This window comes from Idiotropiscis lumnitzeri, chromosome 5, assembly GCF_059441095.1.
Source record: "Idiotropiscis lumnitzeri isolate Australia: NSW breed Sydney's pygmy pipehorse chromosome 5, RoL_Ilum_1.0, whole genome shotgun sequence".
Taxonomy (NCBI): Eukaryota; Metazoa; Chordata; class Actinopteri; order Syngnathiformes; family Syngnathidae; genus Idiotropiscis; species Idiotropiscis lumnitzeri.
Genome location: NC_142395.1, coordinates 23,804,823 through 23,829,004, shown reverse-complemented (window position 1 = coordinate 23,829,004; position 24,182 = coordinate 23,804,823). Strand labels below are relative to the sequence as shown.

Sequence of the window (24,182 nt, the reverse complement as noted above, 5' to 3'; positions counted from 1 at the left end):
TCATGAGGACAAATGCTTTAGAATACAGATGGGTATTACTAAAAGGCTGATTGTTATGTGACTAATTAACACTAGGGCACTTTTAGAGAGCCACTTTTTAATATTTATGCTATTAGATTGTGATCACTACAGAAAATGTGCATTCCTTTTCAAATATGTGACCATCAATGGTTTTTTTTGGAGTGTGTTGAGGAAAGAAAATGTCCATCTGACTGGTTTACATAGTGCTGTTGTAGATAATCGGGTGCACAATTGTAATGAGAAGAGCATGGCTACTCACTGCCCTTCAACACTTTTTTTTTTTCAAGGACATCTCAAGACTGTATGTGTGACATGCTGCAGGTGTTGCAGTGGTTTTCTTCAGCATGGTTATAAATAAACCTTATTCAGGTGCTTCAACTACTCAGCTCCAAATGATTCATCATAATTGTCATTTAGCATGAGGCCAAAGTTGAAAAAAAAAAAACAATGGATGACTTTAAGCCAAATGAACTCTCATGGAAAGACAAACTGAGGGCTGATCAGCTCTGTGCCATATAAGGACATTTTGTTTATAATGAACATTTTTTTTTGTTCAGCATTCTAGAGTCAGGTTGTAGTGTTCATGTTTATTGTAAGTAAAACTCCAGCATGATTCCGTACATTCAATTTCAAACAAAGATGTAAAATGTGCAATATTACGACCCTGGAAATAGTGTGAAGTCTGACAATCTGTGAAGGGAATCTGAATGTGTCGTTCTTTTGCTTTAATTCTTGATGATCTAAGTTCATTTCTCCATCAAATAGGTTTTGATTTGATAGTGAGGAGTGTCGATTGATATTTGGGTGGTGTATTAGAGCAGCAGGCATGTTAGACGTTTTGTTTCTTTTGTCCCCTCATCATTCAAATTATTCCATCACGATAATAGCAATGTCACAGCCGCAACACACTTTTAAGTTCCATTTGTTTCTAGAATGTCAAGTTTGCCTTTCAAGCTTTGAATAAACAGTTTCCACTCGTCTTCATTGTTGGGAGTAGCCACCAATTTCGTCAGGAAAAAAACAGAAGTGGATCATGGATTTGTACTTTTTTTCAAATGTATTTATTTTAAAAACATATGCTTTTATCATACACAATAAATTCAAAATTCATGATATTCATAATGAGAGAAAAGCAACATGAATGAAATATAAATTCAGGAATTGAATTGATGACGTGAACCATCCGATTGATCAACCCTTATATAATACTCTCACTTTGTAATTTTTTCTCTTCATGGTGTGCTTTAAAGTTTCCGTAACAGGGACAACGTAAATTAAAAATCAACACGGCCACTTAAATACAGACGGTATATCAAAATATATATGAGGTCAATTCTTCAAATTCAATCTTAATATGAAGAACGTTAAAACAAAAACGGCTTTGGGGGCAAATTTAAGCCCCTCAGGCATTTTTACAATATTTTGCAAACAGTTGGTGAAACATACATTTGATTGTTTTTTTTTTTTGTTTGTTTTTTTCAACCACAGCAGTCAAGTCAGGAGTCATGTAAACAAACAACACGTAAAGTGAGGGACATCTTTGTTGATGAAACATGCTACAGTGTCAGTTATGATATGATATTTGCTGAATAATAACTTTGCAATGTATTTCATGTACACATCTGTTAGCTGTAGGATGGAAGGATCTTTCTCACAGATTGCATCTACCACCGACAATGTCCATTTACAAAATCTACAATCATCATTCTGCTTGTATAAACCGTAGCTCAAGATATAGGCGAGTGAAGCACATATGGATATCTAATTGGATAATACGTCTTCATAATGAAATGGTCTTGTTATTTTGAGAAAACATGCGTCAAAGTCTATATACAGTTTCATTGTACAGTGCAGAAGATATGTCTATGACGGGAGTCGGGAGGTGCAGGTGTACATGGCAGTGGCGACGGGAGTGAGATGTAAACAGCAAGAGAGGGGAGGCATGGTAATGTCATAAATACAGATGAGCTGGTAGTTACAGTACGTACATAGACGCCAGTCGTTCTAATTTGAGGGTGAAGCGCGGTGAGGGTCGCTGCAAAGTGGAGCTCTGTTAATGGGAGCGGCCGTCTGGGAAAGCTTCTCGGGTTCCTGGCTGGTGCAGCCATGGTGACAAAGGTGCTGTGGTAAGGTCTGGGAGGAGTCACCAGAAGAGTTTTAGGTCCCAGCTGGCTGTTGGGTGTTTTCAGTATCTGCTCTGAAACACGTGCATAACAAAATAGAACCAATTTATGCTACTCACTACCCTAGGTTGGTTCTTAGAATTTTGAGTTACGTCGCTGTCATAATAACGGAATGCCATTGAAAACTCAGGAAAACCGTACGTGCTTGCAGTACAGGCAGAGTATGTACCTGTGAGCCTACTAGCAGCCACACTCCTGGGTGCCCTGTGGCTGAGCGCGACGGGGGGAACGGAGCTGGCGCAATGCAGCATCCCCATATTGGATGCCAGATCCCATCCTCTCTGGATCCAACTCCCCTAAAAATTAAAATTAAAGAGAGAGAGCGCGAGCGGGCATTACAGCGAGAAGAACTTTCAATAGTCCCCCACGCTGATGATATAAAGTCAACCCTTGCGGATATCTGCCATGCTTTTGTTAACCAACCATGCAAGACGGCATGATGTAAAAAAATAAATAAATAAAAATAGAGTGGAAATGTCAATTGCCGTTGAGATTTGGACTGATTGACTGTGATTTGGGAATTTTCAAGATGGAAATAAATAGAAGTTGTCTTTTTTATCCACTGTGGCATGTAATCAAAATGGGTTTAATCCGGTGAACCCCCACATATTCATGGTTCAACATGGGTGGATCTGCAATTTGGCGATTTATTTTTATTTTTTTAAACATAGCCTCCGTTTGAGAACTAGCTTGTTCTGATATCAATGATGTTCATATTTTGCAATTAGTAAAGCTGAGTTGGTTTTAAAATAAAATCCAATGAAATGACATTCTATTGTATTGACACTACAAGAGTCACAGGAGGGTCAGCGCAGGATTTGCGCATGGAAATGAGAACGAAAGCTCCTACCTGATTCTATCTTGTTGAGGATTTTGCGAGCGCACTGCACAAACGCTTCTTCCACGTTCTCCCCTGTCAGAGCGCTCGTCTCCAGGAACATAAGCTCTGAAACACGCAGAACGTTTGCATGAACGGAGCACTCTCCTACTCAATACAATACGAGCACACGTACGGTGTGTCAACACAAATAAAAGTTACTTCTGTCGCATCAGTGTACCGTTCTCCTGAGCAAAGCGTGACGCCTCCAGGAAGGTCACCTCTCTATCAGCATCCAAATCCTTCTTGTTTCCACACAGAATGATGACGATGTTCTGGCTGGCCAGCATTCGGGCATCACTCAGCCACGTGGTGAGAGCGTTGTAGGTCTCGCGACTGCAGTGCGGAGCGGCACATAAACTCAGAAAGCAGTGATAAAAGTAGTCTGAAAAGGTTTAGTGATGTGCCCGAATAGGGAACAGATTCAGTACCTAGTGATGTCATAGACCAGCAGGGCCCCTGCTGCGCCTCTGTAGTAACTTCTGGTCACTGACCTTCAACACACAATGAACAATTAGAATACAGTCCCCATCCAATGGGAAAAAGAACCCAATGTAAAGTATAGTCGTCGAAACAAATAGATTTTTTTTTTTTATATGCTGTTTTTAGGAGACAGAGAGAAATTGGGGCTGCATTAGTAGTGTCAGTCCCTCTTCAATCGAGACTGTAATGTAGATTAGTTACGAAATCTTGGAAAGAAAAACCTACCTGAACCTTTCTTGTCCAGCTGTGTCCCAAATCTGCAGTTTGACAATTTTGTTGACCACACTGATGATTTTAGATCCAAACTCCACTCCGATGGTGTGATTTGATTCATCCTTAACTGAAAAAAAACCATGAATATTAATCAAACTACTAATATGACCCATGGATAAATGTCATTCTTGGGGTAGAGCTAAAGAAAGGAATTATTGCAGCAGATTTGAAAGATTCATATGAAGTTCTGTAGGTCATACAAACAATGTCATGATGACCTCCATATTTTTTTATTAATTCTTCCATTGCCTTTCCCAGCACTTTTAAACAACATGACACCATTGAAACACCAAAATAGATCCAACTTACATCTCTTCTCTATAAACTGATGCAACAAACAGGATTTGCCGGTTCCAGCATTCCCAATCACCAGGAATTTAAACAGGAAATCTGAAGAGGAAAAATAAATAAATAAATGCTGACATGCTTAAAATCCAACAGAAGGTTGATTGTTATGGAGCATCAATACATATTTAAAAGCATAATTCACTCACTTTTAAAGTATAGGAGAGAGATGGTTTATTAAAGGCAGATTTAAAATGTTTATGAAGAATTAAATGTGTTTCATAATCAGTACAATAAAGTATTGTATTTATGAGGAGTGTAACAAAAAATTATTCTAATCGGAAAATTGGTTTTGATTTGACGAATCGAATTTAATCATCCGGCTAATATCTGAGCTGCTTATCCTCACGAGGGTCAGGGGCGTGCTAGAGCCAAATCCCAGCTGTCTTCGGGTAGTAAGCGGGGCACACCCTGAATTGGTTGCGAGTCAATGGCAGGACACACACAGACAAACAACCATTCATACTCACACCTACAATTTAGAGTGTTCTGCCATGCACGTTTTGGAATGTGGGAGGAAGAACCCAAAGAAAAGCCACACAGGTACAGGGAGAACATACAGCAAGGCCACTGAGTTGGTCACCGTGCAATCCCGAGCTGAATCATGACATTTTCATTCATACATAACATTGCATCCTTAAATCGTATCAAATGGATTTTTGTTAAGTGATGCACACTACTAGTATTTACAGTTCGCCAAACATACATGTTTTTGGAATGTTGGAGCAATCCACACAACCACGTGGAACATGCAAACTCCAAACATGTCTGAGCCAAGTCTCGAATCCAGAACCTCACAATCTGGACAGGATAAAGTGTCAGACACACCCATAAATCTAGTCATCATCACGAGATGAAATTATTCACGTTAAAGCAGAATAACAATGCAGGAACAGCACAGGAAGTTAACATGCAAGAGATTAAAAAGAGTGGAGTAATGTGGAAATAAAGATAGGAGTCTAAATTAGGATGACGTTTTCAACCAAATCAGCTTCAGGCTAGGGCGTATTGTACCCAAATGACGTCTTTAAGTGTGACTTCTGTTGCCATGGTATTTTAAGACCAGCATCATTTTGCCAGCGGCTAGTTTAGCATGCCAGCTAATTATTTACGATGAGGGGGGGGGGGAGCCCCCTCAACACACCTGTCCCCTTTCCCATCTCTGAGACTACATGACGGCGTCGACTGTGGCTACTCGACAAAACGGACATCTTACCGTAAGACTCCGACATCGCCAGTTTGGCGTTTTGTAATAGTACTGATGATATTTGTGAGGATAGCAGATGGTTGACAGATGGAGAGCTAAGCTAAGTGAAGCAAAATAGTCCCGTTGATGTTTTCCGCGGATTGAAACTGAAATTTCACCTCCGACTTCCCGTCCGTGTTTTGTTATTTCAAAATAAAAGCTTCTTGACCCATGCCTGACTGCAGCCTTGATGGCGTCACTTCGCAAGTTTATAGTTTAAGCAAAGGCCATATGGAGAGGAATTGTATGGTCCGGTGTCCTCTAATATTTCTTGCGCTAATTTCCCACTTTCTTTAGTTGATTAAATGTATTTGGTAATCATAATTAATATTCATTATATAACATTATAGCAACAACTATAAATAATATAATATAATATAATATAATATAATATAATATAATATAATATAATATAATATAATATAATATAATATAACTTTTATTATGAAAAATAATTTGTATACATGTTTTATTAATTTATCTCAATATATTTATCTCAATTCGAGTGGAATAAGTTTGACTTCCCACCTTCCTCGAATACAACATAATGTCCATACATGTTACTGCATTGATTCGTAAAGTTTGGCATATGTACCAAGTGGTAAGCAGGCAATTGTATTTAACTTTTCACTATAATACATTTGCATATAAGATCTACGAAGTGCTTGTTTTCTAACTTTTATTGAGGTATACATTTGAATTAACTTTTTCAATACATATCGATCTAATCTTCATTTAAAGTTAATTTTTGCCACTTTTTAAACGCAGTGTTGACAGAGGCAAGTATTTTTGTGGTGGTACACTCCAGCTCACGAGATGGCAGTGTGGCGCGCCTCACATCCACGAACCTCCAGAAAACCAGACAGAACGAAGACAAAACGCGGCTAGTTTTGCTAGCTTCCGGCTAGCGCAAATGAGTGAAACATGGCTGCTGTACTCACCCCAAGACCACCGTGCGACAGCAACCCCGCTACGCCAGGAGCGCAGTCCCTTAAGGTAGAGGCTGTTCTGCTCAGTAAAGGCCGTTTGCGAACTTAATTGTTTCGGGAGCTCTGTGTCATTTCATTTTAAGATAACTGCTACTTAGCACCCTAATGGCTTCCACTATAAACGAAGTATGCTAGAACTATGCCTTTGTTTTCGCCAACATGACATACGTTGGCTAATGTATATTATTTGAATTTAATGGATAGTAATATGTACATTTTGTGATTAGATTTTGAATTCTTTATTTTTTTATTAGATTAGCTTACACTGTGATCTCACATGTCCACAACAAACGGCGATTTTTCTGTAAGTGATGCATTGTACCTGTAACAATACTGATGTCATAATTTACTGAAGTGAGTTGTGCAAGAATTGGTTTGCCCTCAGATTCATTAAGATGTCTGTTCTGCTTGAAATGAAGTAAAATAATACTCGTCCCGGTATAACATTTAAACTTCTTGTATTGAGTCATACTGCACGTAGAAGTCATTTATTTGAAAATAAAGTATTGCAATGTTTTGTTTTCACGACCGTTTTGAAACTAAGATTGAACTTTTTTTTCATAAACAACACAGGGAAAAAATAATAGTTTCCCTTTGCACAGTGGTTGGTCATCACTGCTAAAGACAAAAGTATCATTTTGCCCTGGAATTGCTTTCTTCCCAAGGAGGACGTAACAGAAGAAGAGTCCAATGATGGCAGCCAGCCTCCTAAAAGGCGACGAATGGGTTCAGGGGACAGTTCACGAAGCTGTGATACCTCCAGTCAGGATCTTGGGTGGGTTTGCTTCTAATTGTTACAAATCATCTTTCATGTCTAAATATGGATAGGTTTTAAAAATTCTGGTTCTCTCGCTCACCTATTCCAGGCCAACATACTTCCCTGCGGAGAACCTCACAGAGTACAAGTGGCCAGCAGATGACACGGGAGAGTATTACATGCTGCAAGAGCAAGTCAGCGAATATCTGGGAGTCACGTCCTTCAAGAGGAAATACCCTGGTATGAAATTGAGTCTGTAAATGCTTTGGTAAAATGTTCTAGTACAATGGTTTTCAAACTGGGGAGTGCCTTGTGGGGGTTGGAGTTATGAAGGGGTGAACAATTTTTATTATGAAGTTATACTACGTGCAAACAAAAGGCGTGCTCAGCAGTCCCGGCGGTTTGTTTCCATATATAGTCAATGCAGTTCATTCAGTCAGGTGCGTTCGCGTGACTGGCAACGCGTTTGAAATTTTACTTCTTCGTCCATTCCACCCGAAGAATGGTGAAGGATGAAGTGAAATTCTGGCCGTGTCGAATCAGTAAGAGCCAGTCGGGGTCGAGAACGTGCTTACTACGTCATGCTACATGAACAGGTAGACACACAAGGCCAAATATTTATTTTTTTTACACCCACCTACGCAATGTATGTGGTGAAATGGAAAACAATGTGAGACAACAATATCATGTGGTCTTTGGGAACAAGATGCATACAACACAGCCAGCTTCCGTTACCGACCCGGACTGAGACGAAAAACGACAAAATAAAATAATGTCATCTCCAAAAAGGGGGGTGCTGTAAATAAGTTTGGAAACCACCGTTCCAGTCGATGATTTGCTGGAGAACGGATTAAAATGAACAGTAAAGAGAGAAGTATAAACAAGTTCAGTTTTCCCTTTTACAAAGTAAAGAAGTGTAGTTTTGTCATCTTTTGGATTTCTACTTTTCTAGATATGGAACGGCGGGACCTATCACACAAAGAGAAGCTCTACCTGCGAGAACAGAATGTGATCACGGAAACACAGTGCACTCTGGGTAGGAAGCATCCCTTTTTAACACAGTCCGACATTAGGAGTGGTGTCAATGAAAGACTATGAGGTTGATGTGTTCCAAGTAAATGTGGTATGTTTGTTCTCAGGTCTAACAGCTCTGCGGAGTGACGAGGTTATAGACCTGATGATAAAAGAGTATCCCGCCAAACATTCAGAGTACTCGGTCATACTTCAGGAGCGAGAGCGACAGAGGATAGCTAAAGAGTACTCTGTAAGTACATGAATGTAAATGTCACCTCCCATTTCTTGGTGTACTATCATGTACGTCACGAGTCATACTGCATGCTTGCGGTGTGTGTCTACTGTCGTTTTACAGCAAATGCAGCAGCAGAACCCTCAGAAGGTGGAAGCCAGCAAGGTTCCGGAGTACATTAAGAAGGCAGCCAAAAAAGCGGCAGAGTTCAACAGTAATTTCAACAGGGAGCGAATGGAAGAGAGGAGGGCCTATTTTGACCTCCAGACGCATGTAAGTCGACTTGTTCCAATGTCGCATTAGTCCCAATTCATGATGACGCACAATAGTTTGGGATCAATTGTAACGCTCATAAATATTGTTAAAGTATTTGATCAGAATTGCTTGTTCTTTGTACCTGTTATGACAATTTTGCTTCAATATAGTATTATCACAGTAGCTGCTAAGCTTCCAAGTAACTGAGGAGCTCCCAGAGAGGCTATTGTCAATGTCGACATTATTTGGTGCAATAACACAAACTCAACATGTTTTTTGCTCCTGTAGCAATGCCTGTTCATTAAAAGATTAATTAACATACAGTGTTGATAATGTCCTGTATAAAGATGCAGTACCTTGTGAAAACGGATTCTGCAATCCCACTGTCATAGATTTACAGTGCTTCCCCTTAATTAGTTTGCCAGTAACACCGCATCGTTACATATTTTTCAGATGGAAAAAAAAAAAAACTCCCATGCAATAATTCCAAGTTTCCGATATTTGGGTTCACGCTTTGAATGTTTTCTTGATGCGTCTTGAATTTATTTTGTTGGTTCCAGGTTATCCAAGTGCCACAGGGCAGGTTCAAGGTGCTGGCTCCAGAGCTGACCAGGACAGGGCCCTACCCAGTTTCTCTAATACCAGGGCAGTTTCAAGACTACTACAAAAGGTAAATTCCAACTGTATTGTGCTTTATGTCAGGGATGGGCAACTTAAATGATGGAGGGGGGCACAGTTCATCAGCGCTACTGGGGGGGGGGGGGGGGGGGGACAATCAACGTACTCAAAATCCAAATTCCAAATCCACAAAAAATTATTAATTACTTGCGTTATAGCACAAGGCAGTATAAGACTCCGTGCAAGTCAAACTAAACCATGTCTGCCATTTAGTGGTGAATAGCGGTATTACTACATAAAACTATACAGAGAAAACCCACTATGCGTAGAAGCTTGGGCCTGCCCGCAAATAACTGAAATCTTGTAGAATTAATGGCCATTGAAATGGAAATTGCTCTCTTTTTTCGTAGACCCTTAAGATTCTTCAACAAACGGTGATAAACTTCAAATATACATTTTCCACAAAAACGGGGATTTACTTCCCTGAGATGGATAGATAGATATTGGATGGATGAATGAGTCAAAAAAAAAAAAATTAGTGAATTGCAGGTGTGGCTGGGGGTAGAGGAATCATGTTTAGAATTTCCACCCCCCCTTCACAAAAATAAAAGCCTTTAATTGCCAATCCCTGCACGATTTGCTTTGCCCTGAAACACTTCCGCATTGTGCCTAACAGGTACTCTCCCAATGAGCTGCGGTACCTGCCTTTGAACACAGCTCTGTTTGAGCCTCCACTGGATCCAGATCTGCCTGCACTAGACTCAGAACCTGACTCAGATGATGCAGAGGATGACAAAAAGAACAAGAACTCTTCTGTAAGTTAAGTCAGACTGGGCTCAACAGTGCCCACTTGACACACAACCAGAACCTGTCTCTTGTGGAGTGATGACTATGTGGGCACTGTCAATGGCGCCCAGGACTGGGCAAAAATCAAATTGATCAATTATCAATATCCGCCTCATTCACTCCCTGCCGAGTAAAAAAAAAATGTATATTGGACGTCTTTAGCCGTCAATGGCTGTAAATGAGTTAAGCTAAATTGACAGGTTTTGGCAAGTTTTTTTTTTTTTTTTTTGGACCTTCAGTTGTTCTAAGCACTTCCCAGCTGGTGTGGATTGCATACATTAACAACAGTTGGCTGTGAGCAGGAGTCAGTTTAAACCAATGCTCAAGAACGTTTACAGATTTCGGAACTCTGTGTATGCACAAGGCTCGCCACATTGGGCACCCCGTCAACTTTGGAGAAAATTTAAGACTTGCGTGCGCCTTATGGTTGTGAAAATACACCACTCCAATGGAAGGCAATTAATTACGCTGAACATTGTCAAAGTCAAGTGCACTTTTAAACATTGGAAAATTGATTTATCTCCATGTTGGAAAGTTTTGACTCAAGCTATGTGCTGCCAAGTCACGCATGTTTTCATCATGGTTGAGAAAATGGCATGCGAGTGCTGGAGAGGTGGGTGTCACGTCCCTCTTTGTCTCCGCAGGACAGTTCTTCAGGCAACACATCAGAAGGCGAAAGTCAGGAGGGCGGAGGCCACAAGTCCAAGGCCAAAGACAGAACGTCCACGCCGGGCAAAGATGGCAGCCACCGCCACTCCCACAAAGTCACCCCCGGGTACAAGGTAGAGGACAAAACCACCTGAACTCTTCTCCAACAGCAGCAGCAGCACTTTTTCTACCCCTCCTCCTCCTTTTTCTACTACTACGACCACCTCCTTACTCCATCCATCCCGACATCCCCTCCCTTAGCTTTCTTCACTTTGTTCTCCAGCCTCTACAGTTTGTCTCAGCTGGAACCAGCACGCACATTTGCCCACACACTCCCGCTGAGGCTCCTGTCTTCACTTTTTCTTTTTAGGATGACTCCATCGCTCTTTTTTTCCTCCCCCTTCACACAGACTGCGAGCAATAAGAACATTAAGGAAAGGAACAGTTCGGTTTGTTTTGCATTGCACTTTTTTCAGTTTTTCCAGTGTGGACAAAATGTTTTTCCTTTTTTGAATGTCTTCAGTTTCTCGCCCCACTTGTCTTTTATAAAAAAAAAAAAAAGATACTTGCAAGACAAGTAAAATCATCTTTTGGCTGCCACATTTTCATTTTTGAAAAGGAACATGGATACAGATAACACATTCATTTTGTGGTTGCTTTTAAAAAGTAGTCAATATTAAAAGTAGAGTATTTTAACATGTATACCTGAAGTGTGTAACACACTTAAATGTTTACTGTGTGTGTTGGTGTTAACGATATGCGATGTATAAACATGTGTAGTACTGTTGGTCTGTGGGTAAATATCCGAGCACTGTATCACAATGCACCGCGGTGCATCAGAGAGGTGACGACATGCTGACCTTGTTCACACTGAGTTCAAATGCTGGAAACCTAAACATCGACTTGTCTCCGCAAGTCAGGGCCAGGGAACCTATCGTATGAAACCCACTAGAACATTTGAGGCGTCTCGCCAAGCATTACTTTACTACGAAACAAATTTAAAATATATATATATATATATATATATATATATATATTCATATAATATACAATCTCCAAAAATATCTACAAATGCTCACAATACAGCGGTGCTTTGAGATGCTGATGCACTGTATATAATAATAAATAATTATTTGACTGTTGCATTATATTTTCTCCATTACATATTCATAAAACAAAATGGCCCAGAATTTAAAATTTTTTTTTTTTTAAAATAGCCGTTGCCACATTCTTGGGTGCGGAGTGTGTGTACGGGTTAGTCCACTGTATTTGATTACTTCAAACTAAAAGCTATTAAATTGCATCTCCCTCTATGTTACGTACACTATATATATATATATATGTGTGTACACACGCACACATTTATGTAGTTACTGTTCATTTAAAACTATTTAATGTCCCCCGATTTTGTATCTCACAGCGAGTGTTGCAGACTGAATAACACTTCTTAGCTCTTGTCTGGCTCCAGTTGACAGTACAAGTACGTATATGCAATGGGATTTTTTTTTTTGACTAAGTGTTTTGAATAATGTGATATTTTCACAATGCAGCTTATCAATAAAAACAAGTTATGATACAAAGCTGATTTTAAATGGACTAATTGCCTGTACTTGCATTCCAGGTGGGATTATTGTTTCTTCTCGTTCCAGTGTTTTAAATAATAAAATTAAAATGAATTATGTCAAGAGGAATAACGGTAGGTAGTTAAATCTGTGTAGTTCTTCCCAAGTTCCAGTCACATTAAAAGCAATATTGTGCAGTATAGTGGTGGTATATTCATGTTTTAAGAAATACTTAAAAAAAAAAAATCCTGAGATATGATTAGGTGCAAGCTCGGGGGAAAATGAGTGACTACTTAAACTCAACATCAAAGTGAAAATTGATCTTCGGTGCTTGTTAATGGGGTCAGTCGGACACCATTTTTCTGCTGTGCTGTATTTTCTCTATTGGTATATTGCACGTTTGTTTCAGCATCTTTTACACACAATTTGCTCCCATCGTCTACAAATTATTTATTTTTTATACGTTTTAAATTGGCCTTTTCTGAACACTTGGCATGACCCAACTGGCTTTAAAGTGTTACAGAACATGACTGGCGAATGCTGTGCTCTTGTTTATAGCGTTGTTCTGCCTTGCAGCCTAAGGTCATTCCCAATGCCATATGTGGCATTTGTCAGAAGGGTAAGGAGGCCAACAAGCGAGGCAAACCTGAGGCGCTCATTCACTGCTCCCAGTGTGATAACAGCGGTAAGTGCATGCACACACACACACATACGCTACGCTTTACAGTCGTTTTTGGGTGAGCGGACGTTAGGCCGAATCCACGTAATTAAGATAATGTGCTTGACTTGCACAAATGTGCACACCCTGTCACTCGGATATGGCTGCTTTAATCACACTCTATATTAATAATCATGATAATGAGTAACATTTTCTTATGTTATTTTTCATCTTTTAATGTTCTTGTCCAACTGTTTGAGAAATGTTCATTTATAGCTGCCACATTACACAGGATTAACTCATATTTGCTTAGTGATTCAGGTTTGACGTAAGAACAGGGCTGTGATTTCTATGATTATCTCATGCTTAATCACCTTGCCTTTCAAAGTTCCTAAGTAATAAAGTGTGTGTTTCACAAACTTTTGTTGAGCCAATTTTGGCACAATTTTGTTTGCTCTGAAATATGAGCCTTTTCAATTTTTATTCTGTTGTAAGAATGGCAACAGGTAGCCGCACAGGTACCTTCTGCCATCTGGTGGACACTCCGCTGCTGCCACAGACAGATAAACAAAGTTGTAGTTTTTAATTATTCTTTTTCTGGTTGATAATCACGGCTTTAAGTTACCCGAAAATTAGACGTCCCAATTATGAGAGCTCCAATCCGTTAAGTCCTTATTGTGTTCACTTTGAGAGTGTGTTCTGTTTGTTTCTGTCTGTAGTCTCTTGCATGTGTGTGTGTCTGATCGCTGTGTTGTTGCATCACTAAACACAGGCCACCCGTCCTGCTTGGACATGAGCGCAGAACTGGTGCGCATGATCCAGACATACCGCTGGCAGTGCATGGAGTGCAAGACGTGCACCGTGTGCCAGCAGCCCCACCATGAGGACGAGATGATGTTCTGCGACAAGTGTGACCGAGGCTTCCACACCTTCTGCGTTGGAATGGGCTCCATCCCCACAGGTCATTGTCTCTTCGCATGCTGTTTATTGGCCCTCTTATCGCTTTGACTCTTTTTTTTTTCCCTCTCTGATGTTTCAGGTCTTTGGCTCTGTGAGGTATGCGACAAAGATTTCAGCACACCCAAGAAGAAAGGCGGGACGAAAACACTGAAAAAGCCCCGGTCGGCGCAGAAATGATTTGATCAAACACCATAGAACACATCTGATTTTATTCCAGGTTAGGATCGAGATCCGGTTTCATCAACCTTTTTGAAACCGGACTACGTCTTTGTGCAACACAGAGAAGAATGGGCACAATAACAGTTGTATCAACAACTGTAATTGTTCCCTATAAATCTCTGCCAGATCTTGACATTTTCAAATGATTGCATTTACAAGATTCCTAGGAACTCACAATGTCCAATCACTGGTGAGCTATGTTTAGAACAGGCTCGCATCGCTGGCTGCCTGGTGCCGTTGGACACCAATAATGTTGACTTTCAAGTGCTACTTAAGGGGATTCACCTGTCATTTAGATTTAGTCACCACCACTAAATAAAAATGAGCGAGTGATATAAATGTGAAGACGACCTCACCAAATAAATGTTAGGGTCTTACTATACACTACTAACCAATATGGGGGAGTGTATTTCCAGACATTCAGGATAGTATCCATTAAAAGATTAAATATAGACATATGTAATTGTTCATTTTCGATATTTTGAATGGGATGGGAGAATCTCTGAATATTTTAGGGTCTTACTAAAAAGGCATATTTCTGTCAGGAGTTGATCTTCAAGCCACCAAGTCGTTGTACTTGAAACTGAATTGCTTCAAGGTGAATCAATAGTTCCACACAATAATTTATTATGCCTATCATCATCATCAAGTATCCATGCCTAGTCTCAAGGAAAAAAGGAAATAACTTACTTCACGAGATAAAAATGACTTGGATAGAGGCTAATTCTGTAGGTTTCATATTTTTGGATACCTATTACTTGACTTTGATCTGTATTTCTCTCTTTTTTTTTTGTCACGGGTTATGGCATTACTGAACAATGTTACACAACATATGAATTCCATTTGACTATTGATGTTACGTTAGAGATACTCTTTAACAGTTTTTCTTTTGGATCCAAAATATGTACGTGCTAAGCAATTAAGCTGTTTTGGACGAAGAAATGGTGCTTGCTTTTATTGATTATTTTCATTAATTTCAAAATGTTTTGATTCAATGTGTCTTGAATTCTGTCATGGTGCTAATGGTCTTTTGAAATGGAGTGTCTGTAGTTTTTGTCCTGTTTATTAAAAAGCGGGTCTTAGGTACAATTTTTTACTATACTTACCTTATAATGATACCTCTGACTGCAACAAAGCTACAATAAATCTTATTTTTGGATTTGACTTGAAAATTAAAATCTATTTTTCTACTTTTCTAGAAAATGTACCGTAGTGGTAGTAAATCATGATTTGTTGTTATAGTCACTGAATGTTTTTTTTTTTTTAAATAAACTTGTATATAATAAATATTTACACATGTCAGTCATCATTTTTTATAGATTTGGTTGTGGAAAAGCAAGTACCTATTAATGTTTTGGGATTGGTCAGGTAGATGCGGAAGTAAATGCGCCTGTGTTCCCTGGTGAAGCCCATCTATCCATTGTGTATAGCATTGGTTCGCATTCGTATTATCAGTGAGCTGAAGTTTATCCCAGCTGACTGTGAGAAAGAAGAACTACCTGGTCTGGGATTAACAATTCAGAGCCATGAATTTAACATATATGTTTTTATAATGTGGAAGGAAATCGTCTCGTATTTCCTAATTTCTCAAAAATGAATAGATAAAAAAGAAAATAACTAATTTCAGTTTCCGGATTATTTTTTTTATTTTATTTGGTTTGTGCTCCTTTAATTTTTTAAGATAACCGGATGTCATGGCATGGCATGTCATCGTGCAGCCAGAGAGGGCGCCCGCGTACTTGAACCAATTTGATTGCAACCCATAAAGAAGAAGCAGCCATATTACCGTGATACAGCGACTTTAGTGGGGTGCCAAGCAAAGGATTTTTTGTACATCTGTATTAAAAATGCTCTCGATTCAAGATTTTAGAAACCCGGACAAGATGAAAGACTATCATTACACGGGTCCAGTGGAGCACCGGTTCTCACCGTATACGTTCAACGGCGGGTAAGTTTACTTTTCACCTGCTCGCTTGTTAGCCTGCTAGCTAACGTTTTACATCCCAAGTGAATGACCAGCTAATGTTTTGACCTGACGAATTATTATTTTTGCGATACACGCATGTGACTTCAACTTTTTTTTCGTTGAAGACAGTCCTGTTTTTGATATGGAAAGCTTTTGCACAACAAATGTTTCACTTTCGAATAACGCCGTTTCGGTTAGCATTACAGTGCACGTACTTCCTGTGTTAGTCCTAAAAAGAGGAATATCTGTCAAACTTTTGTTAACAGGACTGTTCTAGCGCTGGCTGGTGAAGACTTTGCCGTCGTAGCTTCGGACACCAGGCTAAGTGAGGGCTACGCAATCCACAGCAGAGATTCCCCAAAATGCTATAAATTGTAAGTTTCACTTCCCCTGTACTGTTGATAAAGGGTCACCAAAAAGGATATTTTATAATCCATCACAATCATGCAAATGTTTTATTGTTATCCTCATGTTGCTTCCAGGACAGATACAACTGTCATTGGCTGCAGTGGTTTTCATGGTGACTGTCTGACACTAACAAAAATCATTGATGCCAGACTCAAGGTGGGCAACATCAATGGATATCTTGTATTTTGGGCGAAATGAAATTCTGTGGAAAATGCACTTTTAGTAGAACTGTATACAAGTGATGGACTGTCCTTTCCTCTCAGATGTACAAACATTCAAACAATAAGACCATGACATGCGGCGCCATTGCTGCCATGTTGTCCACCATCTTATACGGGAGGAGGTTTTTCCCCTACTACGTTTATAATATCATTGGAGGTCTCGATGACAAGGGTAAGTATGTAAATACAGCTGCTCTATGCCTCCCCAATAGTTAATTTCACAAAAATATTGAGCGTGTTCCTGATACATTTGTGATAACTATTGTGATGTGTAACTTAGGCAAGGGTGCAGTCTACAGCTTTGACCCAGTCGGATCCTACCAGAGGGACACCTACATGGCCGGAGGATCAGCCAGTGCCATGCTGCAACCACTACTAGACAACCAGGTACACACCATGATCTCACTGCCAAATAAGGCTGAAAGGATTTATCATATCTTGAATAATTTTATTCCCAAAAAGTTGACGCTCACTAAAGGTTAGCCAATTTACAACCACTAACCTGAGATCATAACACAACTTTACATCCTTATTCACTGACTCCCACGTCACTCACCAGGCCAAGCCACATTTTTAAATCCACGCATAAACTCCAAGTCATATTATAATGTCTAATCAAGACCACATTACCTGCACCTCACAGGCCCTGTTTGGTGTTTAATGTAAAATCAATTTCTATCATATTAACCAATAGGATAATTTATTCTAAAAATATTTAATAGCTGAAGCTGTACTGTCAAGTTTAGCCATTGCTGCATTATTCTGACCAGCATGTCTTCTTCCCAGATTGGTTTCAAGAACATGGAAGGTGTAACATCCCTTCCTCTGACCCGCGAAAAGTCAGTTCAGCTCATCAAAGATGTCTTCATCTCGGCCGCAGAAAGAGATGTTTACACCGGGGATGCCCTTAAGATCTGCGTCGTCACGAAGGAGGGAATCACAGAGGAGACCGTCATGCTGAGGAAGGACTGAGGAAGACATTTGTTCCTTCATCTTTCCTCCACTAGAGTTTCTTTTCACATTCGCTCCGCTCATTTGGCTGCTTGACTGCAGATTGTGTCAAACAGTAGTGTTGATCCAAACATTAAGGAACTTCTTTTTTTAATAAAGAAACCCATATTCCATTTGTGATACCTGTAATTATCTGTTTTTTTTTCTCTTAAATAATTTGACCCTTCATTAATTCTAAATCTGCCCTAAAAAGTTCCCATTCTGAAAAGCAACATCCTGTTATTCTTTATACATTCTTAATAAATGTAAAGAATTGGGGCTGAAAAAAAACTATCTTCATTATGCATTTGCATTAAGCTTGCAAAGGCTAGTGGTTGTTTTAATTGGAGGAGACCTGGAAAAGGACCCTTTTCAAGATTTCTTCCTTGTACTTCCACGTTGTAACTCATGGGAAGTAAATCTGGAAATGTGAAATGTTATTTTTAGGAATGAACACAATGCAAGTCATCGAGAGGGACTGGTGGTTTTAAACCGGTGTTTTCCAAACTTTATTGAGCAAAGGCACATATTTTACATTTCTGAAACATCAAGTATATACAGTACACTAAAAAAAAAAACATTTTTTTTTAATCTATGTGTCCCCAGTTTATTTGGTGGAATGGAAAAGCATTTCATTGTTCTGCCTGCCATCACTGGCGTTGATGTACCAAGATCCATTAAACCACACCAAAAAAGGGAAACTGAATCGTTTCCTACAGCACACCTGAGGCTCTATCACGGCACCGAATCTACAGCGGATTGGCATCACTGCACTATCGAAAACCGTTTCTTGATGTGCTCCACAAGTGAAAAGGCATCCTTTGTTCCAATCCCTTCTTGGACTAAACATGTGACCACAAACTTCTGTGGCATTCGCCCCAGGACAGCAGCAGCACCTCATCGCTTCAAAAGTGTCATCTGAGGGAATCCCCAACCCGCCATTACTTTTTCTACGGTCAAATGATGGCAGTTCTTGCTGAACGTTTTTTTTTTTTTCTAGGCTCAGACACAAGGCTCACACAGTGACTTGTGCAGTACAGCCATGAGCGTGTTCCTTGCTCTTCGTTCTCGCACCAGCGCATTTCTCTTCTGCTTCTCCAGGCTCCACAATCTGGCTGCAGCCGCACTGAACTTGGCTTTTAGAGCAGTGGGATTGTTGGGCAATGAATAGTTGTGGTCCTGGTCAAAAAATGAAAAATGATTTTATGTAATTTATAAATCCTACAGTCAGCGCCATACATTACTGAGACTCAGCCCATAATCTTCTTAACAGGTACAAATACTCACAAGGGCAATGTTGAACCGAGGTTTCTTTTTGATGACTTTCTGAGGGATGGGTAATAATGGTAGGGTCTCCTTAGTTTTCATGGAGTTTTTTGTGGTTCTTATTGTACTTTTTTCTTCATGCTACAGAAAAAAAAAGAAATACAGATTTAGATCTCTACTTATCCCCCATTATTCTTTTCCAGCCTTGCCCCAAAAATACAATAAAAAGGAAAATAGCATTCTATAATATTGCACTTTCAGGACAATAATAAAACAATAAAAACAGAGTACCGTAGTTGCAATGCTTGTAAACCTACCGGTATTTGGCGAGGACGATCCGGGAAGTTGAACAACGATGGAATAACACCAACTCTAATCCGACAAATCTGCCCAGTCTTGTCAAAATCCTGACTTTTAAAATGTTGACTGCAGAGCACAGATTCATCACTTGCAGTAAAATCCTTCCTCCTCACAACTTTTTCCCACAGCCTCCTCATCTCTTCATCTTTGGGAAACCTACATGGAACAAGAAAGGTAGACAGCACTATAATAAGACTTTGAACAAACGACATATTTAAAAAGAAATCTGTCTGATGAATAAGCACAGAGAACCAAATGAGCCAATATACTGGAAACCAAAGGCATTTTGTTCCGCTTGATGTTTCTTTTTCCAAAAAGCTTGTTTACTCTTCTGTTTGCTCCAAAAATGGTGTTGTGGGTGAAATCAACCAATGTTCTACTGATGACTAAGACAGTGATTCTCACTTGGTGGCTTCGGAGTTATGGAATTACATGTATTCTTATTTTGATTTTTCTGCTACAGTACAAAGGCGTACCATGCCCCCACATGGAGCATAATTAGATTAGCGACAGGAATGGTAGCTGACTCACACTTTAGCCATGAATTTACTCCGTAAACAAATACAGTGCAGCTCAGACTCTGGTTAGCAGATATCATGGCAAGGGATATGCTTTTGGTGGTACATCGTTTTAAACATCTTTTGAAGATACAACACACTATACTTATACTATAAGCTTTTTAACAAACAGAACATGTTCTTCATTGTCAAAGTCTATAAAATTGGGTCACAACTGTGCAACAAAAAGGAAACTGCGGGTCGCAGGAGGACAACAGTTGAGAACCAGTGGACAAAAGATGGAAAATGCCCAGTGACTGAAGGTTTGGCTATTCGAGTCTTGGCTATTTTGTTCTACTTTTGTTACTGTTTTTATATAGCTGATGAGAACAGAAAAAAACATGTTGTTCAGTGATTTTTTTTTTTTAAATAACAGAGCTCTAAAATGATCGACAATATGTGGAACTCTGCTTCGAAAATTGCTGGGAACGAATGTGTTAATCAAGGTGCTCGCTCGCGTGTTTTGCTAGTAGCCCAGTAGACTGCTCCACTTGAAAAGCCAAAGTCAGGCTAGCCGATAAAACGATCATTAATATTTCAGCATTACGGTAACACGCCGCCATTGCGCTGCGGGGGGCGATTTCAAAATAAAGGCGAAGCAAATAAATACATGGAATGAAACTAGAGCCAAAATGTTCTTACTTGTGAAAGGTTATTCCCTGTTTCTTTGATTCGGCAGTTCGTCGTTGTGTGCAACCGATTGCAGCACAATGTGCAGGCATCCTTGTTTTTAGTTGGTTTGTTTTCGTGCAGATTCCGAACGCGGATCACCCCGAGGTTTTGCCCCTACTAGCTTACACTTGCGGTAGGCACGAAGTTTAACGGAAAAGGGAACGGGTCGTGTTTGCCCTGCTGGCAAATGGTCGAATGCCGCCGTCAAGCCGCTTCTTTGCGACAGTGTCGTAAAGCAAAAAAGGTTGCAGTGTTTGTGGTTGGTTGGAAATTTGACCGGGTGTCCTCTAGTCTACTCACTTCGCAGGTCTTCGTTCTTCAACGCAGATTTCACAGTCTCCCTGTCAAAGTAGACTGCTGCCACGGATTAAATCATGGCTGGGACCATTGCACGCAAAGCTATAGACCATCTGAAGAGCAAAGAGTTTCGAGAATATTTGATGAGGTATGTATCAAAAGCTGCTATGAGCAGATGTGCTAAAGTAGCCACCTAGCGACAGTGACGTTGGCTAATGTTTAACTGACATTTGTCTTTGATCCGAAAAATACTGATTGCGAACTATTTGTATGATATTTTCCATTTAACGTTGAAGGACTGACACGTTTAGGGTTTCTAATTACGCGGGGCTGCCGTGTCTATCCGGTTTAAAATTGTAGGAATGTCAGCACAGTTTGGAAAAACTTGTGTGTTTGTTCAGTATTCACCTTAAAAGGGGCTAGACCCAGATTATAACTACCATTTTGTTTAGTGTATAGATAGTCAAGACAGATATTCTGCTCTTTGGAAATTCTGCCTATCTACATGTGCGTAAAATTGTGATTATAATTTTTAAATGTAAATTAACAGTCATCATAATCCCGCAAGTAGAAATTCAACTCCCGCACTGCTTTTTTTTTTGCAGAGCACCAGATCACATCCATACATGTAAACAATGCTGCATCTCTTGGATTAATGCTGTTACACAATGCAAAATAGGCATAGATGTGCTAACGAAACTCTTTTTTGAACAAAAGCTGTGTTTGATTTATGGGGGCTGGAAAAGATTAATAGTATGTTAATTAATTTCAATTGGGGAAGGTTATTTTGTGCGACAAATGTTTCCAGTTACTAGCATGGTCACAGAACAAATTAAACTCACAAGTGAATGTGCCACTGTAGTTGTGGTTTTATATTATTTGCAGTTTATATTTTTGTCTGCGGTGGGACTTAAACCGTGGCGGCCCCCCCAGCTCCAAAGTCCAACTTTTTGCTGCTGTTGGTCAATGTTTGATGTTTCTTTGCTCACCGATATTGAAATGCATACTGCATTTTTATTTCCTTACACCTCTTGGAAATGGAGAAAACATAAAAAATCACAAGCAAAGAGGACACAGAAATGTTGGCTACCTATTGGATGTGCTGAAACACATCAACACATGTCAGATATTGTGTGGAATCTTATTCAACTGACTTATTGACTTTATTTGTATGACTTTTTCTCTTCCATGCAACCATGAATATCGAAAAACATTCACCAGCACAGTAAGTCTTATTTTTGTTTATCAGACTCACTTTCCCCATAATTTGTTCTTTATGAGACCATACTGGGTATCGTTTTAAAGTAGAAATATATTCAACATTTTGTTTGATATATTTGAACAAAGCTACTTTAATCAATTTATATTAAATGACTATTATTTGAGTTCTGCTTTTTTAGCATTTGAGTATATGACGATGCTTTTTTTTTTTTTAATTCCCTTGTTTTTGTTTGCGTGTGTGCTCACAGCATTTCTGGGGTCCAGTGGCAAACTGGGGTCTCCCTATAGCGGCCTTAACTGACATGAAAAAGAGCCCTGAGATCATCAGTGGCAGGATGACCTTTGGTGAGAATTATGCGCACGCACACTTTACAAAATGCTGCTGCATGCCCTACTTTATTCAACGCACGAGCAATATTTCGGATGTCCTTTGATATCACAATATTTTAATGTCTGTGTCGGACCAGTACAAAATTAAAAAAAAATATTTATAACTTAAAAAAATACACATTTTCTTCCAAAGATGATGTTTAATAACAGATGGAGGGAGATGACTCCTTGCGGTTAAGCGTAAATACAGTTCATTAGTGTTAGGTGTGAATGTATTTCTTCCTCGGTTATGATCATTGGGTTAGGGTTAGGATAAATCCAAGGGCATTCAAAGTTAGAATTTGTTGGGTTCGGGGCTAACTTGAACAAGGCCGCTATCAACCCTAATTTTTGTGCTTGTGTACTTCCTCCTCTTAGCTCTGTGCTGTTACTCGCTGCTCTTCATGCGTTTCGCCTACAAAGTGCAACCACGCAACTGGCTGCTGTTTGCTTGCCATTTGACCAACGAGTCTGCACAGCTGGTTCAGGGTGGTCGCCTCATCAAGTATAAGTAAGCCTGTCTTATTTTTGATGTAAACAAAATATATGAAAAAAAAAATCATTGTTAAATATAATAAGAAATATATATATTTTTTTCCAGCTTGGAGAAGAAGACATCTTAGTGACAATGTAAAGTGTTTCCCGTTCCACCACACTGGTGAAAGAAGCCACACAAACGTGCACACTCAACTAATGATAGGTGCCGTGGTTATGTTTCCTGCCCCTCTTTTTACAATCACTCATCACTCACATTAAGTTATTTGCCACATTTTTATAACACAAAATAGTGTTTCCTTCCTAAATTTGATGCTTGAATATTTGCATTGCTGACAATGAGTGAATGCATCATCCACTTTGCACTCTCGATCCAACGATTCCAGTGAAACATATTTTAAATTTTTATTGCTCTTTCATCATCTTACTGACGATGTTTACCTGCAAACTCGATTGAAGTTTGAAATTGGGTGACTTTAGTATCACTTTTGAAGACACAAAGCAGTAAAAGACTGTTACAAATGAAAAAAAAAAAGATTCCGTTGAGTGTGGAAAAAATAGTGATGCTGCCAGGATGTCATAATTCAGATAGCGAAGATCCAGATTTTAGTCCCGTGTCTGTTTCTGCTGACCAACTGTACACTGTGTAGTACTCACTTTGTGTGCCCTAAGTAATTTATTGTATAAGCAAATCAAAATGTCCCCTAAATCATTATCTGATTCCTTGGGTGTGTAAAAATAAACTGGTTAAAACCAACTTGAAATGACTTTACGCAATGATTTATTTGCATTTTTGAGGATTTTTCTAAGATGAATCCAGTCAGTAAAATGGTGATTCTAAAATGCGGCCCTCACATTTTCATGTGATTCTCACTAGATAGATTTTTTTCTTTATTATGTCATGTTGGTTGAAATTGCGGTCTTCTCTCCCTCCGTCTCATGGGTCGATGCAAGAAGGTGGTCCTCAGGCATCGTGCAATCTTGTCTGTGTGTGGGCGTGTATGTGTTCAATTCTCAGTGTCGTGTCTTTAAATGTGCTTTTTCACAATTGAGTCCTAGTGACCTCTGCAGAGTCAAATTCGTTGTCGTTTGGCTATATTGAGTATATAGCAAATGTGCTTTATGGATATTGTGTCCTTGGCAGAATATGAAGTGTTGCGTCATCAGTTGTAAA

At 39.5% G+C, this 24,182-nt stretch overlaps 5 protein-coding genes across 10 annotated transcripts; 3 read left to right on the top strand and 2 right to left on the bottom strand.

The window, feature by feature from the left end:
- Positions 1-1,727: 1,727 nt before the first annotated feature.
- Positions 1,728-5,582, bottom strand: rab4a (RAB4a, member RAS oncogene family). 4 transcript variants are annotated; one of them, XM_088295816.1, is made up of 8 exons: positions 5,399-5,582; positions 4,147-4,227; positions 3,790-3,904; positions 3,513-3,575; positions 3,244-3,417; positions 3,055-3,150; positions 2,374-2,500; positions 1,728-2,154 (listed from the first exon to the last, which is right to left on the bottom strand). In XM_088295816.1, exons 1-8 carry the CDS (start codon positions 5,412-5,414, stop codon positions 2,026-2,028), a joined length of 801 nt encoding a protein of 266 aa, XP_088151942.1. In that variant the 5' UTR covers positions 5,415-5,582; the 3' UTR covers positions 1,728-2,025. The 4 variants fall into 4 exon arrangements, with proteins under 4 accessions (XP_088151942.1, XP_088151943.1, XP_088151946.1 ...); XM_088295817.1 differs by having other exon boundaries at positions 1,728-2,218; positions 5,399-5,580; XM_088295820.1 differs by having other exon boundaries at positions 3,263-3,417; positions 5,399-5,579.
- On the top strand, positions 5,319-15,473 carry phf10 (PHD finger protein 10). 2 transcript variants are annotated; one of them, XM_088295814.1, is made up of 13 exons: positions 5,319-5,399; positions 6,197-6,424; positions 7,083-7,192; positions 7,284-7,414; positions 8,127-8,210; positions 8,314-8,438; positions 8,544-8,693; positions 9,236-9,345; positions 9,970-10,108; positions 10,784-10,921; positions 12,908-13,034; positions 13,780-13,968; positions 14,047-15,473. In XM_088295814.1, exons 2-13 carry the CDS (start codon positions 6,353-6,355, stop codon positions 14,142-14,144), a joined length of 1,473 nt encoding a protein of 490 aa, XP_088151940.1. In that variant the 5' UTR covers positions 5,319-5,399; positions 6,197-6,352; the 3' UTR covers positions 14,145-15,473. The 2 variants fall into 2 exon arrangements, with proteins under 2 accessions (XP_088151940.1, XP_088151941.1); XM_088295815.1 differs by having other exon boundaries at positions 5,320-5,399; positions 12,926-13,034.
- Positions 15,474-15,921: 448 nt separating this feature from the next.
- Positions 15,922-17,912, top strand: psmb1 (proteasome 20S subunit beta 1). Its single transcript, XM_088296048.1, has 6 exons — positions 15,922-16,134; positions 16,419-16,526; positions 16,635-16,716; positions 16,824-16,953; positions 17,062-17,168; positions 17,568-17,912. The coding sequence occupies exons 1-6, from the start codon at positions 16,034-16,036 to the stop codon at positions 17,751-17,753; spliced, it is 714 nt and encodes a 237-aa protein (XP_088152174.1). The 5' UTR covers positions 15,922-16,033; the 3' UTR covers positions 17,754-17,912.
- A 341-nt stretch (positions 17,913-18,253) lies between these two features.
- On the bottom strand, positions 18,254-20,864 carry LOC148337360 (THAP domain-containing protein 2-like). Its single transcript, XM_088296049.1, has 4 exons — positions 20,597-20,864; positions 19,355-19,553; positions 19,059-19,178; positions 18,254-18,950 (listed from the first exon to the last, which is right to left on the bottom strand). The coding sequence occupies exons 1-4, from the start codon at positions 20,674-20,676 to the stop codon at positions 18,774-18,776; spliced, it is 576 nt and encodes a 191-aa protein (XP_088152175.1). The 5' UTR covers positions 20,677-20,864; the 3' UTR covers positions 18,254-18,773.
- Positions 20,842-23,765, top strand: mpc1 (mitochondrial pyruvate carrier 1). Of its 2 annotated transcripts, none has more exons than XM_088296051.1 (4): positions 20,842-21,075; positions 22,393-22,489; positions 22,892-23,024; positions 23,115-23,765. In XM_088296051.1, the coding sequence occupies exons 1-4, from the start codon at positions 21,001-21,003 to the stop codon at positions 23,134-23,136; spliced, it is 327 nt and encodes a 108-aa protein (XP_088152177.1). In that variant the 5' UTR covers positions 20,842-21,000; the 3' UTR covers positions 23,137-23,765. The 2 variants fall into 2 exon arrangements, with proteins under 2 accessions (XP_088152177.1, XP_088152176.1); XM_088296050.1 differs by lacking the exon at positions 20,842-21,075 and adding an exon at positions 22,103-22,148.
- Positions 23,766-24,182: the final 417 nt, after the last annotated feature.